Below are 19027 nucleotides of genomic sequence, written 5' to 3'. Positions count from 1 at the left end.
CGAACTAGTGCATGACACGTGAAATAGTCATGGCACGACACGTAGGCTAATAAAAATTTGACACATGGAAGGAAGTCGTTAAGCCACGTGGGTGGATAAAAAAATAAAACATGGACGGATAGCACCTTGACACGTGGTTGAATAAGAAACGGCCATGTCGACCAATAAAAATAAGACACATGGTCCAATGAAGAAGTGACACGTGATCCATCGGCAACACGACACGTGTGCTAATAGAAAACTGACATGAGGAACAATAGGGACCCGACACGTGGTCCATTAAGAACTAGAAATGTGCAAGAACCAAAGATGACCATGTTGTCCAATGACAAGGTGACACGTGACCCAAACCATCTCCAATGGAACCGGCTATAGCATGTACACGTGGAAAGCATCTCTAGCAGAAGTAATCGCCAGCGTGGTTGCACCATGCCACGCATGCCAAAATAGTTCTATGACAATGAATTTTTTGTCACAGATCAAGCCACTTCTATGACGAGTTTCTAGATTCATCACGGAAGTTCAAGTATGACGCGACTTCTCTGACGAACCATTTTTCGTCATAAAACTAAAATTATGATGAATTTGGGTCCTTTAGTGAGGAAAGTTGTTCGTCATGAAAGTGGATATTCCTAGTAATACTCTTTCTTTATATACAATTAGCCCTCGACTGACATGGGCTTGTAAAAATAAAATCATGTATATAACTAAAAAAGGGAACTGCTAGCGCCCGGACAGCCCATCTAGGACGCTAGCATTAGACGCTGCCACAGGTTGCACAACTAAATCATCAGACATTGCCGCAGGCCGTAGCCGGATATGGAGAAAATTAATTCATACGCGCGTTCACGTGATTCGCTTGCACATGCGAGGAACTCCCTATTTCTCGTGCCACTCCTTTCCTGCACGCATGCAAACCCACGCCTACTCCGCTTCCTATGCGCACGCGGGGCTGCCTATGCCCACGTGAGTCCCGATCACCTGCCCTGCCTATGGATAAGTGCTTGGATACGTCTACCAGCCTTAGGCACCCGCACGGTGACCCACGGCGACGCCTACAGTTGCAACAGGCGGCTACGGTAGATGGGTCCTATTGCAACATGTACAACACCAGATCTACTTTTGTAATATCTAGATAAAACACTTGTAACATACGTCCTCAATAGGTGAAACACTTGCAACATACATATGAAACACCAGGAAAACACATGTGTAGTTTTGCAAACATATGAAACACTTGAAAATACACGCTTGCAGCATGCATTTATATGCAACATCTAGATCCACTTTTGCAACATCCAAAAAAATACTTCCAACATATGTCTGAAATAGATAAAACATTTAGAACATACACTTGAAACATATGTGTATAACCATTACACCATGTGCAACATCCCTATCTACTTTTGCAACAATAATATATAACACTTACAACGTACCTCTAAAACATCTGAATCACTTGAAACAAATACTTACAACGTGCGCTTTTAGCGCAACATCTCCTTGCTGCTTGAGAATGGAGGCACATCGGTACGTGGAGTTCACCGGTGTAGAGCTCGCCGGTGGCGCGGAGCTCGCCACTCTGGTGGAGAAGTCATGGCAGGTCCAGTGGAGAAGATCGTGGTGGGTCGCTCTGGTGGAGAAGGCGAATGCGCGCTGGAGAAGGCTATGAGGCGGAGTGGGGCACGTGCTAGAGAAGGCCACGGTAGGTCGCTTCGGTGGATGAGATAGGGAGCGGTAGCGACGATGGAGCAGAGGGCGGGTGGGTGCTGGAGCAGGAAGCTTGGATGGGGGAGGATCTATGGTGGCCTGGATTTCGTGCCGCCCAACACGGGCGCGAGTGGACGCCATGATTGGAAATGGAGGGGCAGGCGGCACGATGAACATGGCAACGACACGGAGTGGGGAAGTTACGGTCGTAGTCTCGTAGAGATGGGGAGTAAGGAAGCAGACCGATAGCCTGTTGGGCCGATTCGCGTGTAGGCCTAGGAGGACAGTGTCGACGAAATATGGTCGGCAGTCCACCGAGGGGGGTGCCCGTGGTGGTAGATTGTCGGTAGACGGTGCGTGTAATCAGGAACCAGATGGTGACACAAGGCGCAGAGACAGCGATTTAGACAGGTTTGGGCCGTCTGATCGACGTAATACCCTACGTCCTGTGTCTTTGGTGTATTGTATTGAGATGTATACTGTATGATATCTATGGATCTGTCCTCTAGGGGACCCTTGCCCCTCCTTATATACTCCGAAGGGACAAGGTTACAAGTAAAGTATCCTATTTGGTACTATTACAATGTCTTGCGGTGCACGCCAAGCAGCGCCGTGCACGTCTTGATCTCACGGGCCGGGCCACCTCGGATGGTGCGGCCCACGTACCATCTTGTGGTACCCGGGGGTCTATCCCCCACAGCTAGTCCCCGAGCGCCATGTATTCTGATGCGACACACCATTTTAACCTTCTCCGAACAGTGAGGCTTGAGTTCTTGACATCTCCGACCACCGTTGTCGCCGGAGAAGTAGGTTGTTCGAAGAATGTATGGTGCTCTTAAGAAGAAAGAAAAAGATTTCCGTCCCGGGAAGTGTGCCCACTTGTATTTCTGAAAAGAAATGTAAGTGCGTCTTGAAGCGTAGCATCTTTGATCATCAAAGGCGTAGTGGTCGAAAAACAAGCACATTCACCGCAAGGTGAAGTGTGCCCACTTAGTCCCCGAGCCTGGTAGTAGGTGACGTAGGCACGTGGTGCCAGGGTCTAAAAAGAATTCCCAGTTAAGTTGAGAACCCAATCGTCGTACAGGCGATACGAGATGCACCGGCAGGTGCATCGTACCGATGTAGTCCCCGAGCTTGCTGGAAGGCGAGGTATGAGCCTTGTAGCAAGGTCCAAGTGAGAAAAAATATCCCAACTGTATGCGAGTTGCCAGTCACATGTAGTCAAGACGCAAAGTCCCCGAGCCGTGGTCAGAGAGTGGTCGAGGCAGTCCCCGAGCACAGGTCGAGGATGAGCGACGAAGTCCTCGAGCCGTGGTCAGAGAGCGGTCGAGGCAGTCCCTGAGCACAGGTCGAGGAGCGAGCGACGAAGTCCCCGAGCCGTGGTCGGAGAGCGGTCGAGGCAGTCCCCGAGCATAGGTCGAGGAGCGAGCGACGAAGTCCCCGAGCCATGGTCGGAGAGTGATCGAGGCAGTCCCCAAGCACAGGTCGAGGAGCGAGCGACGAAGTCCCCGAGCCATGGTCGGAGAGTGATCGAGGCAGTCCCCGAGCATAGGTCGAGGAGCGAGCGACGAAGTCCCCGAGCCGTGGTCGGAGAGTGATCGAGGCAGTCCCCGAGCGTAGGTCGAGAGGCGAGCGACGAAGTCCCCGAGCCATGGTTGGAGAGTGATCGAGGCAGTCCCCAAGCACAGGTCGAGGAGCGAGCGACGAAGTCCCCGAGCCGTGGTCGGAGAGTGATCGAGGCAGTCCCCGAGCGTAGGTCGAGGAGCGAGCGACGAAGTCCCCGAGCCGTGGTCGGAGAGTGATCGAGGCAGTCCTCGAGCGTAGGTCGAGAGGCGAGCGACGAAGTCCCCAAGCATAGCTCAAAATTCCTGTAGATAAATACGTAGAATGGTAGTACATGATGTACAAAATAATAAATTATGGAGAAAAAATCAGCGGTGAAGAAAATACGATCAGCAGTCATTTGCAAATGAGCATGATGTGATAAAGCAGTTGGTGCTTTGTGAACATCAGTGTTAATATGAAGTTTGTGTTTATACTTAATATAAACCGCTCGACCAGTTAGTATGTAGCTGAGTCTCCAGCCCTAGCTAGCCCGTGAACCATAACGCGGGGCGCGGAGCCCGTGCACGTGTAGGAAGAACAAAGCGTCGCTAAGGAACCGCTGCCGACCACCCATAACGCAGAGGGCAGACGCTCATGCACGTGTAGGGAGGAGCCGGAGACATGGCCGTCTCTGGAGGCATCGAGCGTCAACATGACTGGTCGATGATTTGCATTAAGTATAGATGTATGTTATATTTAAGATGGTATACATGGACAAACGTTATTTGAAGAATAATCATGACGAGGACGTTGTGGAGAAACGTCGTAATGAAAATTATATTGAATATAAATATTAGAAGTGTACTTATCTTTGGATAGAAATCTAGTCGGTGGTGATGAAGTCGTCCGGTCCTCAAGCTTTTCGACCTATCGTCATGACTGTGGTCGCGATTGTCGTAGCGCCGTTCTTCGCGGCGATCATCATTGCGACGTGGTCTGGTGGTCGAAGCTCGGCGGAGCCGCTCGGAATGTTTTCGACGTGGTCTGGTGGTCGACGTGGTCGGAGCTCAGCGGAGCTGCTCGGGACGTGGTCGACGTGGTCTGGTGGTCGAGGTGGTCGGAGCTCGGCGGAGGCCATCGAGCGGTGACGACGAGTCGACGGCGAGGGACATCGGCGAAGGCCGTCGAGCGGTGACGATGAATCGACGGCGAGGGACGTCAGCGAAGGATGTCAGCGAAGGCCGCCGAGCGGTGATGACGAGTCGACGGCGAGGGCTGACGAGAGCATCGGCGGCGAGTTGTCGACGAGGGCCGACGAGAGCATCGGCGGCGAGTTGTCGACGAGGGCCGACGAGAGCATCGGCGGCGAGTTGTCAACGAGGGCCAACCAGAGCAGCGGCGGCTAGTCGTCGACGAGGGCTGACGAGAGCAGCGGCGGTGAGTCGTTGGTGAAAACGACCTCGGAGGTGGTTCCGAGATCGGATCTGCTGTCACAGGGGCTGGTGTAGCAGCGATGAATCGTCGTCGTGGACCGGGATGGATCTCCACGAGATTGACGACGAGAACGCGTTGTTGATTTGAGGTCCATCTAGCTCGCCATGGATCAAGCGCACACCCCCTACCTGGCGCGCCACTGTCGACGAAATATGGTCGGCAGTCCACCGAGGGGGGTGCCCGTGGTGGTAGATTGTCGGTAGACGGTGCGTGTAATCAGGAACCAGATGGTGACACAAGGCGCAGAGACAGCGATTTAGACAGGTTCGGGCCGTCTGATCGACGTAATACCCTACGTCCTGTGTCTTTGGTGTATTGTATTGAGATGTATACTGTATGATATCTATGGATCTGTCCTCTAGGGGACCCTTGCCCCTCCTTATATACTCCGAAGGGACAAGGTTACAAGTAAAGTATCCTATTTGGTACTATTACAATGTCTTGCGGTGCACGCCAAGCAGCGCCGTGCACGTCTTGATCTCACGGGCCGGGCCACCTCGGATGGTGCGGCCCACGTACCATCTTGTGGTACCCGGGGGTCTATCCCCCACAGACAGCGTCTATCGAATGCCCTACAACAAGAATTACCATAAAAAAGAAGTCATGTATTTCAATTTGAGTGGTGTTAACACTAAAATTGGGGCCATGCCAATTTTAAGAGGCCCATGCCAGTTTTGGCCCATTTTAAATGACATAATAATAGTACCATATTGGTTTTTCAATGGGATAAGACCACCCCTACTCCCTATAAAATAGGGGGTACATGGCTGAATGAGTATCCCAACTTTCAATCATCAAAATACAACACAAACTCTCTCTTTGCCCTATCTTTTCTAACCCTATGTTGTTCATCACTTGATCCGATGACTAAGGATGGCGCCATAGGCTTGCTGGCCAACCTAGGACAACCTGACGACGTCCCCGATGGGGTCTCTCCCGTGCGAGAACTTCAATGATTTGTTTACTAGTTTATCCGGAAACTAGCCATTCTTTATCACGTAAGCGCGATTGCTTATCCTCTAGTGGTTTGCTCGTAAACCTCTCCGGTCTTCACCCAACGTAAGTGTGATCCTCGCTGCGTTCTTTGGTACATGGCGATCCCGGACAATCTAGACCTAGCTGGTGTGTGATCCAAAATTAATCCAACGTGAATAGGTGGAAAAAAGAGAAACCATGCTAGATTTCAAAACATGACATAAAGACAAAATGATCATTTCAGGTACATCTTAATATCATTTAATAACAAAATAGATGGAAGTGGCACGTCTAGAAAACATAAATTAAAGATTTAAAGTGAATGATAAGGACTCAAAATTTTGAGGGTGTTTGGTTCCACGCACTGAATTTTAGTCTCTGTCATATCGGATGTTTGAACACTAATTTAAATTATTAAATATAGACTAATTACAAAACTAACTACACAGATTGAGATTAATTTGCGAGACGAATCTATTAAGCCTAATTAGTCAATGATTTGACAATATAGTGCTACAGTAAATATATGTTAACGATGGCTTAATAGATTCATCTCGTAAATTAGTTTCCATCTGTATAATTAGTTTTATAATTAACTCATATTTAGCTCTACTAATTAATATCTGAACGTCCGATATGACGCGGATTAAACTTCCGTGAACCTACACCCCTTTTAATGCACCAAGTGAGCATTCTCGCTTGAGTTGGGGCCAGGACAGAAGAGACGTTCAGCAATTGATTAGTCCTCACGTAAGCAACTACCGGGACCGGGTCTGCGCGCTCATCAATGCTACAGTAGTAGTAGATCTGATCCCAACCCTCCTCTGTCGGTGAAACACGCTCCAAAAGCCGTGGCTTCCGCACACGCCGCGGCACGTTCAGCCCACCGCAGCCGGGCATTAACCGTTTCCTCGCTCCCTCCGATCCCCCCACCGCCGGTTCCTTCCGCCCTTGGCGTTCTTCTGTTTCCCAGCTGACCCCGACTGACCGACCGACCTCCCAAATCCAAACCCGCGTCGCACTCCTGATAAACCCTCTCCTCCCGATCGGCGTATGGCCACAGCGCCCGCGCCGCACTCCGCCACCGAGGAGACGACGAGCAGGAGCAGCCATCACCAGTACCACCACCAATGACGCCGCACATGCCGAGGGAGCACCGGCAGCGGCACGCGCCGCCCGGGGAAGTCCCGCCGATGAGCGCCGAGGACGTGGCCGCCATCGAGGCCGTCCTCGGCTACGAGTTCGCCGACAAGTCCCTCGTCGAGCTCGCGCTCACGCACGGCTCCTTCTACTTCCCCTACCGCCCCGGGGACACCTACGAGCGCCTCGAGTACCTCGGCGACGGCGTCCTCACCTGCCTCATGTCGCGGGAGGTCTTCCGCAACTACCGCAGCCTCCCGCCCGGCCCGCTCACCAGGCTCCGCGCCGCGAACGTCGACACGGAGAAGCTCGCGCGCGTCGCCGTCGACCGCGGCCTCTACCGCTTCCTCCGCCACAAGGCACCCAAACTCCAAGACCAGGTTGAATACTAGCAACTTTTATTGTCCGCCGCTACCTGTGTGGTGTGATTGCCTTGGGATAGATGTTTGTGGAAAGCGACAGCCAATTCATCCGGCCCCTTTAGCTTCTTGGAGAGGATCAATTTTGTCCCTTTGCCTGCTGATTCTTGATAATATCTATACTTTTGTCCCTTTGCCTGCTGATTCTTGATAATATCTATACTGCAAATGCTATCCAATTGGCAAACGGATTCGGGATTCGTAATCAGGATCATGCCTGTAGTATCTTTTTGTGTATTCGAATTCTCCTAGGTCAGTTCAGATAACGAATGGCATGTGCTGTCCTTATTGGCTGGGTTTCTGGGCCCTGGGTAGGATCTCCTGCCATTACTTTCCGCTGAAAGGGGAGAATCTTTTGGTTTCCACCTTTTCCTCTGTTCCAGCCAGTATCTTTTGGCATTCAGACTTGGCATATTTTTAACAGGGGTGATGCTAATCGAAGAAGATCTTGTGCCAAACTTATTCGTTTTAAGCTCCCATGCACACGGTGAATGAACTTGGCGTTGCCCCTTAGTTTTAAGAACATGTTAAGCCAATATTTAGTCTTGTATAATTGGAGTGTGTCCCACCCCACCCCTACCTTTATACATATTAGCATCACTACCAGTAACTTAGCTGGCCTCATTAAGAGAGGGATTGCAGTCAGACACTCAGACAAATGGAACCGAAAATTTTGATCTTTGTAACATCAAAAGGCAGGGCATCACTCTGCATGCCACGATCACTTCCTTATTTACATTCTGACTGATTGAATGGCATTGGGACATCAGCAAAGCACAAGTGTGTCCCGGAGCTCCAAGGTAGAGAAACCCTGTGTGTTTTGTTCGCTGCCTGAGAGCCATAAAGTGCTCTGCTTGTCATTATATTTAAAAGGGCCTACCCAGTGCAGAGAGCTCCCGCTCTGTGCGGGGTCTGGGGAAGGGTGTCAGTGGCAAGCCTTACCCTCGCCTGTGCAATACGAGGAGACCGTGACTGTTAGTCGCTGAATTCTCACTCTTGGTAGTAGGAGAATTCTTACTCTCATCGAAAGAGAATGAAACTAGGAGCTGGGGCAATTTTCTTGTCTATTTCTCACACAAACTCACATAAATGCCATACCAACCTGAGGGGTTGGGGTTACATATTTATAGGCTGCTAGCCAGCCAAGCATATGCCAAGATGCTAGTCTAAGATGCTAGTCTAAGATGCTAATATGTTGTCCTAGCTAAGATGTTGTCCTCTAAGATGATGTCCTCTAGTCTAAGATGCTGTCCTAAAAACAGAAAAACAGCCACAAGGACCATGTGAGCAGCACAGCCCCTACAAAGACCAGCCACACATGAGACTTATCCATCATTCCCCCCCTAAGTCTTGTGCGTCGTCTTGTGGGAGAGTTGAACCATCCCGGTCCTAGAGCAGAGCTCAAGGAACTTGATCCTCCCAAGGGGCTTGGTGAGCAGGTCCGCAAGCTGGTCCTTGGTGTTGATGTAGCTCGCCTTGATGCTTCCTTCCTCCAAACAGCCTCGGATGAAGTGGTACCTCACCCGGATGTGCTTGCTGCGTTCGTGGAACACGGGGTTCTTTGCCAGGGCCAGAGCGGACTTGCTGTCCACCCTGAGCTCCACCGCTCTAGTGTCTCTGCCGAGGAGATCACCAAGCAGTCAAGCAAGCCAGAGCGCCTGAGTCGAAGCGGTGGAGGCCGCTATGTACTCGGCCTTGCAGCTGGACAGGGCCACCACCTGCTGCTTGACCGACTGCCAGCTAACGAGGCACTTGCCGAGGAAGAAAAGGATCCCGCTCGTGCTCTTGCTGGTGTCAATGTCGCCGGCGTGGTCGCTATCGCTGTACCCGACGAAGTGTGCCACCCCAGGGCACCTCGGGTAGTAGAGGCCGTGGTCGAGAGTCCCCGTAACGTAGCGGATGATCCTCTTCACAGCCTGCTGGTGCTCCGTCGTCGGTCACTGCATGAACCGACTAACGTAGCCGACGGAGAATGCCAAGTCCGGCCGTGTGTGGGCGAGGTAGCGAAGGCTCCCCACAAGACGCCGGTACTGCGTAGCGTCCACCTCCTCCGTCGTGCTGTCGCGGCTCAGCTTCAGCCTCTCCTCCATCGGAGTGAGAGCTGGGTTGCAGTCGGTGAGCCCAGCTAGCTCAACGACGCGCTTGGCGTAGGCGGTCTGTCGAAGCGTGATCCCAGAGTCATCATGGTGCACCTCGATTCCTAGGTAGAAGGAGAGAGGCCCCAGGTCACTCATCTGGAAGGTGGCCTTCATCTCTTCCTTGAATGCCGCCACCTCCGCATCCTTGGTGCCGGTGATCACCAAGTCGTCGACGTAGACACCCACCAGCAGGGCATTTCCTCCAGTGCCCCGTCGGTAGATGGCCGCCTCGTGCGGGCTTTGCTCGAAGCCCATCCCCTTTAGCGTGGAATCCAACTTGGCATTCCACGCCCTCGGTGCCTACCACAAGCCATAGAGGGCCTTGCGCAGGCGGAGTACCTTGCCCTACTTGCCGGGGATCGCAAATCCCGGCGGCTGGTGCACGTAGACCTCCTCCTTCAAGTCGCCGTTAAGGAACGCCGACTTGACGTCCATGTGATGAACACGCTAGCCCTCCAGGGCAGCTAGTGCAAGGAGTCGCACGGACTCCATCCGTGCCACGGGAGCAAAGGCGTCGAAATCGACCCCCTCCTGCTGCACGAAACCTCGTGCCACCAAGCGAGCCTTGTGCTTGACGATGGCGCCGGCTTCATCCCTCTTCAGCTTGTACACCCACTTAAGGGTGATCGCGCGGTGACCACGAGGAAGGTCAGCAAGCTCCCAGGTGCGGTTCTTCTCAACCGTATCCATCTCCAACTGCATCGCGGCGCGCCATGCCGCGTGTCTCTCGGCCTCTGCATACGACCGAGGCTCGCCATCGTCACACGCAAGGTGCAACTGTGCCTCCAGGTCGTGAGGCACCGGTCCCGGCACCGGCTGGTCGCCGAGAAGGTTCCCCATCGTACGATACCGTAATGGCTTGCCGTCGTGGTACGCGTCGATGCGCTCCTTGTCGTGAGAGAGTGGAGTAGCGAGCTCAACCGGGCTGTGCTCGACACGAGCTGGAGTAGACGTGCCCGGAGAGGTGCCTGTCGATACTGGAGTGCGTGGCATTGCCGGCTGTGGTGGAGCCGGCGAAGAACTCATCGCAGCCGACGTCCTGGCTGGAGAGCGTGGTGCTGTCGGAGTAGCAGGCGCCGGGGCCGGTGGAGGCTCGGGGACTAGGGTAGACGCGCTCGCCAAAGAAGAGCTGCCTACTCCCCCAGCTCCCTCGAAGTGGACGTACTCGACAGTGAAGTCGTCGTATGTCGGAGCCGAGCCATCGTCCACCGCCTTGTCCCACGCCCATCCTCGCCCTTCGTCGAACACAACGTCGCGTGCCGTGTGCACACGCTGTGTCTTCGGGTCAAGGATGCGGTAGGCCTTCGAGCCCTCCGCGTAGCAGATGAACACTCCTGGAGTGCTCCTGTCGTCGAGCTTGCTGATGTGGCCAAGCTCCTTGGCGAACGCGAGGCAGCCGAAGACCTGCAAGTGGGAGACCGCCGGCTTGCGCCCGTGCCAAGCCTCGTACGGCGTCCTGCCGTCGAGCGCCTTGGTAGGCGAGCAGTTGAGGATGTAGACGGCCGACACCACCGCCTCTCCCTAGAAGACAGCCGGCATCCCCCTCTGCTTGAGAAGGGTCCGAGCCATCCCCACAACCGTCTGGTTGCGCCACTTGACGACGTCGTTCTGCTGCGGGCTGTACGGCGCGGAGTAGTGGCGCTGAATGCCCTCATCAGCGCAGTACGACGCGAATTCAGCCGTCGTGAATTCGCCGCCGTTGTCGGTGCGCAGCATGCGCAGCTTGCGGTCGCACTCCGCCTCCGCAGCAGCCTGCGCGCGCCTGATGGCGTCCGCAGCCTCTCCTTTGCTGCCGAGGACCATCACCCACATGTAGCGGGAGAAGTCGTCGACGAGCAGCAGGAAGTAGCGTCGTCCTCCCGGTGTGGCCGGTGTCACCGGGCCACACAAGTCCCCGTGCACGAGCTCGAGCCTCTCCTTGGCTCGAAAGCTCGCCCGCTGGGGAAAGGGGAGTCGCCTCTGCTTTGTCAACACGCAGACGTCGCAGAGCTGCTCCACATGGTCAAGGCACAGCATGCCTCGCACCATCTCCATCGCACTGAGCCTCTTCAGGGCCTCGAAGTGAAGGTGCCCGAAACGCTCGTGCCACTGCCACGCCTCGTCGTCCCGACGAGCAGCGAGACAGAGGGGTTGTGCCACCTGCACGTTAAGGACGTAGAGTCGATTTGCGCTTCTGGATACTTTGGCAAGAAGGCGACGACGGCGACCCCAAATCCTCATGACTCCATTCTCAACCACCACGCGCGAACCGTTCTCATCCAGCTGTCCTAAGCTGATGATGGAGTTCCTCAACGCGGGGATGTAGTAGACTCCGGTGAGCAGCCTGTGCTCACCAGACACGGCGGTGAAGATGATGGAGCCGACGCCCTTGATCTCCACGCCGGAGGCATCCCCAAACTTGACGGAGCCTCGGACGCTAGAGTCAAGCTCGGTGAAGAACTCCCGTCGACCGGTCATGTGATGGGTGGCGCTGGTGTCGAGGCACCACCCGTCAGTCTTGTCGTTGCCGGAGCTGTCGTCGAGGAGGGCGTGTGCTTTTGGCTCGTCAAGGTGGAGGAGAGCCGCTGCGGCCGGTGCCGCTGGAGGTAGCTCGATGCTGGCATGTGCCATGAACAGAGCCGGCTCCTCCTCCGCCTGTGCGACGTGGGCCTGGCCGCGTCGTGGCTGTCGACAGTACTTGGTCCAATGGCCAAGCTGGCCGCAGTTGCGGCAGGTGTCGTCTCGTGCCGGCTTGTGCCTGCCGGCGGCGCCGCCCTGGGCGTCTCCGCGGGCATCACCCTCGGCACGTCCTCGCGCCCCGGCCTGGGAGTCTCTGCGCGGCTTGCCACGCCTGCGGCCGCCTGTCGCGGAAGAAGGCTCCCCCTTCCTCCGGTCACCGGCAAGCCACTGCTCCCGAGTGAGAAGGAGCTTCCCGCCAGTGGTGATGGGCCCCGAGAGGGACTGTGGCTCATCGCTGTCGACGACCTTGAGGCGACCTATCGCCTCCTCGATCGACATCGTGGAGAGATCCAGCAGAGACTCGATCGAGCGAGCCATCTGCTTGTATTTCTCGGGGACGCAGCGGAAGAGTTTTCGACAGCTCTCTCCTCGCCGTAGGTGTCGTCGTCGAACTGCACCATCTTCTGCAACAGAGTGTTGAGACGGAGAGCAAAGTCATCAACGTCCTCACCTGGCTTGAAGGCCAGGTTCTCCCACTCATTGCGAAGTGCCTGCAGTGTGGACTTGCGGGCGCGGTCGCTGCCGATGCGTGCCGCAGCGATGGCGTCCCAAGCCTCCTTGGCAGTCCGCTTGCTGGTAAGCGAGAACTGCATCTCGAGCGGGACTGCAGCGATGAGAGCATCCAGCACCCATCGATCTAGGTCGTAGTCGACGTCGCCGTACCGGACTGCCTCCCACATGTGCCGCACCTGGAGCTTTACCCTCATCACCACAGCCCACTCGACGTAGTTGGTCTTGGTGAGGGTAGGCCACCCACCTCCGGGGCCGACGTCCCTGACAACAGCCTAGAACCCGTGGTAACCACGGAACCGATCCGGGGAGAGAGAGCCATGCTGCCTGTGAAGGCCGCGATCTCCATCAACCCGTCCGCCACCGTTGCCGTGCGTGCCTCCTCCAGGAGCGCCACCGTCGTGCGCGCCTCCTCCAGGAGCGCCGCCAGCGCAGTCCGCGCCTGTCTGGGCTGCCGCCACGCTCGTGGACGTGCGCGGCTGCCCCAGGAGCGCCACCAGCCGTGCGCGCCTCCACCAGGAGCGCCGCCAGCGCGTTCGCACCTGTCTGGGCTGCCGCCACGCTCGTGGACGTGCGCGGCTGCCCCAGGAGCGCCACCGCCGTGCGCACCTCCACCAGGAGCGCCGCCAGCGCGTCCGCGTCTGTTTGGGCTGCCGCCACGCTCGTGGGCGTACGCGGCTGCCCACTGCGCCGCCCGCGCTCGCGCTGCCTCCCTCTCTAGCAGCTTGAGGTCCGCGTCGGCACTGTCGTCAGCACAAACGGAGCTGCTGACGCTGCCGCGCAGAAACTCGACCTCCGCTGCCGCCGCACACACTGCATCCGCCGCCGCCGCTGCTTCCGCCTCCGCTCTGGCTGCTGCCAGCTCCGCCGCCAGCCTCGACGCCCTTGCCGTCGCCGCAGCGGTCTCTGCCGACATGACGCGCTACCGGGGGCTGCTGCGTGGGGAGAGGGCTGCTTCAGACGAACTGGGAGAGGAGTGAACAGGAGCGGCCGGAGGAGCTGCTGCTGCCAACAGCTGGGGCTTCCGCCTCCGCCCTTGCTGCCGCCAGCCTCGACGCCCTTGCCGCCGCCGCAGCGGTCTCTGCCGCCGCTCGCTCGCGTTCCTCTGCCGCGGCAAGTTCAGCCTTCTGCCGACGCCGCGTGCTCGAGGCGACTGAGCGCTGAGACTGCCTTGCGGACATGACGCGCTACCGGGGGGCTGCTGCGTGGGGAGAGGGCTGCTTCAGACGAACTGGGAGAGGAGTGAACAGGAGCGGCCGGAGGAGCTGCTGCTGCCAACAGCTGGGGCTGTTGTGAGGCTGGGAGAGAAGATGAGCAAGAGATGCTCAGGCTACAGGATAATACGGCTCTGATACCAGTTGTTAGTCGCTGAATTCTCACTCTTGGTAGTAGGAGAATTCTTACTCTCATCGAGAGAGGATGACACTAGGAGTTGGGGCAATTTTCTTGTCTATTTCTCACACAAACTCACGCAAATGCCATACCAACCTGAGGGGTTGGAGTTACATATTTATAGGCTGCTAGCCAGCTAAGCATATGCCAAGATGCTAGTCTAAGATGCTAATATGTTGTCCTAGCTAAGATGCTGTCCTCTAGTCTAAGATGCTGTCCTAAAAACAGAAAAACAGCCACAAGGACCATGTGAGCAGCACAGCCCCATAAAGACCAGCCACACATGAGACTTATCCATCAGTGACTCGAACCCAGGACCTTCCGGTCACAGGTGGTAAGACTCTACCGCTTGCACCAATCCCGCCCTTCCTTGTCATTATATTTGAGAAAAGAAAATTTGTCATTTCTGTGACAAATAGAGCATTCTATTTTTATGGCAATGTCCATTGTTTGTAGTCAAAATATGTTTCTGATATTATCTAAATGAATACATAGCTAAGTGAAACTAATAACGAATGTTCCTGTGTGTTTCTTGTGCCAATTAGTAATATACTAGCTGTTAGTGCTAGTCTTCTCCATTGAAGCAGTAAACTTTAGGATTTCATCTGGCCACTTAATTTTTTTTACAGGATTTCTCGCTTGTCAATTCATCTTTGTAGTTGTTTATGCATTGTAGTGCTAAACACTTCAACTTTTAATGCAACATACATCCTAGGTATTGCATTTTAACATGTTCTTCAAATGAACAATATGAAAGATGGGTATCAAGTTCTTACCATGAAAAAATTAACCTGTCTTGTCTTTTCTTGTCCCTTATACAAATATTTGTAAGCTATGCACATGGATAAAGGTAAAAAATAATCAACTAGATCGTATCCAAACGTAAACATGGTGGATGGCCTAAAGTCTACCACAGTACCCTCACCACTTCGCGCTTCTTCATCCCACAGCAATACATTATTACATAGGGATTATCTAGATTACTGTTATGCTTTATCTTATTTACTTCTGTTCTGTTTTGAGTGATAACTTTTTTATTTATCCTTCATGTTCTGGCGTTTACAGATCTGTTCTTTCATAGAAGAAATGCGCAAATATCCGGTTCACTCAAATGGACTATTGGATCCTCCTAAAGTTCTGTGTGACATTGTGGAATCTCTTATTGGTGCCATATACTGGGACTCCAACTTCGACCAAGAGGAGGTTTGGCGGGTATCTATTTCTCTAAACTGAGAAACCTTAATCATTGCTTTTGAGTTAACACTTGCTGATATTTCAGTTTCTTATGTTAGGTCTTTCGAACTTTGGCTGATCCACTTATTGGCTTAGAGACATTAGGCAAGCACCCGGTAACTGAGCTTTTTGAGTTTTGCCAAAAGACTCGCCGAGGGGTGAAATTTGTGAAAGATGAATGGGATAAGAGTTTGAAGGTTGAGGTGTTGATTGATGGTGAGCTAGTTGCAAGTGCTACTTATGGTCAAAAGAAGGAGATAGCTCAGAACCGTGCTGCGAAGGCTGCTCTGGATAAGCTAAAGGAAACACTTGGACAGACCCAAAGTGAATCAGCATCAGCAGATGTTTCTGAGGCATTGGACGAACTAGACATAGCTGGAACACTAAAATGTCAGTGACATACAGATGCATCATAGGTTCAATGAATGGCATGTTCTGTTATGTGCTTCTATGCTTCACCATTTTAACAATTAAGTCCTAATGAAATGGTGAAGCATAGAAACACTAGGTTGGTCCATTTTCATTGAATTTCTATGTTGCTATGTAATTATCGATATTCAAACACTGTCATTACCAGCAATTTAGGTGACAAGTTACTAAGATATTGTTCAATCGATTTAATTTCAAGCCTAACCTTTTATTTTTGAAGTGCATCAGGGAATCACAACCCAATATTATGTTCTGTATTGCAAGGAGTGATGCTCCGGCAAGGGATTGTTTGAATCAGACATGTGACTGATTTTGCTGGCATTGTGTTGGTGTTTGTTTTAGCTAAAATAACCCTGTAAAGATCTAGTTCCTGCTCATATATGAAGGCCGGGAGTTTAACAATAAAAGGTTATCTATATGGAGGGGTAATCTATGAATGAATTAATTAATACCATTCCTTTGTGCATGTTGCATTGTAGTTTTATCATTACTTTCTAAATCAGTCGAAGTTTGTAAAATTCTATTTCACAAGTTCCCAAAGAACTCAAACAAGATGGCTATCATAAATTAGCCAAATTAACAAGGTAGACAATCTGCCCTTTGATTTTATTTTATATTATCTGTCCATTCTATTTTTTATTATCAGTCCATTATGTCTGGAATGAATGTATTTGTTATGATGATAAATGGAGCTATTTTCATATAAAACTTTGTCGTTTTCACAAACTTAAATGCAGCTATTTTCTCATTGTAGTTTTCTGAAGAATGAGCCTTTAGCACTTACCAAGGCTAATATGCAGTTTTCTCATTGACATGTGTGTTATTTAGAACACAAGCAGTAATAACCTGTGGAGGTGAAGAGGGCCCAGCTCCTTTTATCTCCCTTTTGCAGTATGTGTGTGATCACACGTGTTTGTTGCAAATAATCTCATTCCTAGTACTAGTAGGTCCTATGGTTGCAATTTTGGTTGATTTGTTGCATACTCTTATGCCATCTACTATGGCCACGGTCAGAAGTGGAGGCACCCCATTTAAGTATCCGCGCTCTACGCTGTCACTGCCATCCTCTGATCCTTCGACGAGTAGCAGACCAGCTGGTACTGATGCATCGTTTGACGTATGAAGTTTGCACCTCTATCCTTCTAACTTCATATGCATGTGTTCAAGAGTTGCTATCTGAATATCTGATGACTCATTTGCTGAGTTGGTGCTTGCTGGATCTTTGTACAGTGATATGCATTTTTGTATGCAGCATGGGATGGCTTGCTGCTTCAATTCAGTGTGTTATATTTACCTAAAAATATAGCAAGATGGAGGTCTGTCCAAACTGTTGTATTCTGCCATTTACTAGTTCGTATTACCCTTGTGTGAATCTGGATTGCGCTGGACTAAGTATTGACTACTTGCTTTTTTTTAGATAAAGGATAGAAACTATCCGGCTTCATCTACCCGTGGGTAGAATCAGACCAAATTATTACAGCATCAAAAATTAAAGAAAGAAATTGACCGAAGAAAATACATCCCCAACAAGGAGCTCGAGTAGTCCTACGTGACCTCTGACTTCCACCGTGATGTCAATTCCACAGAATAAGATCACCAACGTCAAGACGAAGCCGCCAAACATGTTTGTCAGACCTAATAAAGGTACTAAAAACGTTGGACACCGACCACCAACGAAGACTGGATGCTTCTTCCTTGGCAACAGCACGAAGCACTTGGTGTAAACCACCAAACGCCGAGCTGTTACGCCAACGAATGCCGCCTCCGCCTTGAGCTGAACACCGAACAGGGTAACCACACGGGAAAACTGCCCGGCCTTGGCGATCAAGAACTTCGACGATGCGCCTGCGCCATCGCCGCCGGCCCGGAGAAACCAGGCTAGGTTTTCACCCAGTTATTGAACGCCCGCGGATGCAGCAAGGGACGGACTGACCAACGGCTTCAGCAGCGCCTTCAACAAGGTGCGTGGCACAGAAGTTCCACCGCCGCCGGCCCGGCGTAACACGCCAGGCAAGGATTTTGCCCAAGCCGCCGCCACCACCGTCGACACTGCGCCCGGCCAACGTGGAAGACCGCCTTCACCGGAAGGTCACCATCAGAGATGCTCAGAAGACGGGCATCCCCGGCGCTGACCGTAGATCAGATCCAGACCCAGGGGGCCCAATCCTGACCCGCCAGACGAACGGCACGCCGGCCGCCGCCGACGATCCACCACCACACAGAGCAGGGTACTGCCGGCAGAGGGACAGCACCAGCCCAGACCGAGGACGCCAGATCCAGGCCCGCAGGGCCCAAATCCGCCCGTCCACCGCCACGGCGACTGCACACCGATGACGGAGAAGTCCGCCACCGCCGCACCGCCCTGCGCCCGCCGCGCTCGCCCCCCACCTGGCCGCGTCGTCCAGCGCCGCCACACAACCGGCTGAGAGGGCCACGCCGCCGCCATCCCGGCCGGCCGCGCGGCCTTGCCGGCGGACCGCTCCGGCGGCGGCGCGACTGGAGATTGGAGGGGAGGGAGAGGGCACGGCGGCTAGGGTTTGGAGGGGAGGGAGAGGGTGTGATCAGTATTGACTACTTGCTGAACTTTCAGATCTCAAGACTGGATACGGTTTTGTGACACTTGTTTGGATACAGTGGAAGTAATGTGTCTCTCCAAGATTTACTTGCTCTAGTGAAGCGCCAAGAACTCTTCAGTCAGTTTGCTTGTGTTCTTTGTTTTTTGCAAGGTGTGTAGCCTGATCGTTTATCCTATTCTTTCAGTCTCTCTGCAACTCTGTCAGTCCTTGTGATGCTGCTCTGTTTTTTTTTCTGCTATTAGAGTTCAATTGTTTCTGTATTTTGTGACGAGATCCTGTTTGGGGTAAAGAAATCTGCTATCATACATACTGATATCAGTCTGTATCAACCGTTTGGTTGCATCCTTCAACTCTGCGCTTGTCAGCTTCTGGTACATCAGTTGCTCCTTGGTTTGCATCTTTTCCTACTCGAAATGCATGTCTGCTATGGCATTCCAGTTTTTCTTTTTCTTTTTAAGTTTCCATTCAGTCTTTCATAATAGTGATTCAGTTTTTTTTTAACTCGTTGGCCATCAGGGTTGCTGTATGTAGCCTTATTGTCCTACTTGATAGTAAAGCACCATCTAACTTTATAGTATGCTGTGCAGTGCTCTGACATTGATATGTAGCGACTTTTATATATTTTTCACCTCCTTTTGTTTTTTCTTTTTTTCTGATATTTCCTAATTTTTGAAGACATGGTTTCTCAATTATCTGTATTGGAGCTGTCCAAAATGGCTGGAAAAGGTAAGCGGTTCTCTTCCCTGGA

General features: G+C 52.6%; 1 protein-coding gene across 2 annotated transcripts; it reads left to right on the top strand.

Moving 5' to 3' along the window:
* Positions 1-6528: 6528 nt before the first annotated feature.
* On the top strand, positions 6529-15916 carry LOC136501585 (ribonuclease 3-like protein 3). 2 transcript variants are annotated; one of them, XM_066497096.1, is made up of 3 exons: positions 6529-7244; positions 15107-15244; positions 15334-15916. In XM_066497096.1, exons 1-3 carry the CDS (start codon positions 6855-6857, stop codon positions 15670-15672), a joined length of 867 nt encoding a protein of 288 aa, XP_066353193.1. In that variant the 5' UTR covers positions 6529-6854; the 3' UTR covers positions 15673-15916. The 2 variants fall into 2 exon arrangements, with proteins under 2 accessions (XP_066353193.1, XP_066353192.1); XM_066497095.1 differs by having other exon boundaries at positions 6532-7244; positions 15107-15253.
* Positions 15917-19027: the final 3111 nt, after the last annotated feature.

This window comes from Miscanthus floridulus, chromosome 13, assembly GCF_019320115.1.
Source record: "Miscanthus floridulus cultivar M001 chromosome 13, ASM1932011v1, whole genome shotgun sequence".
In the NCBI taxonomy this organism is placed as follows: domain Eukaryota; kingdom Viridiplantae; phylum Streptophyta; class Magnoliopsida; order Poales; family Poaceae; genus Miscanthus; species Miscanthus floridulus.
This window is presented reverse-complemented; position numbering and strand designations above follow the sequence as displayed.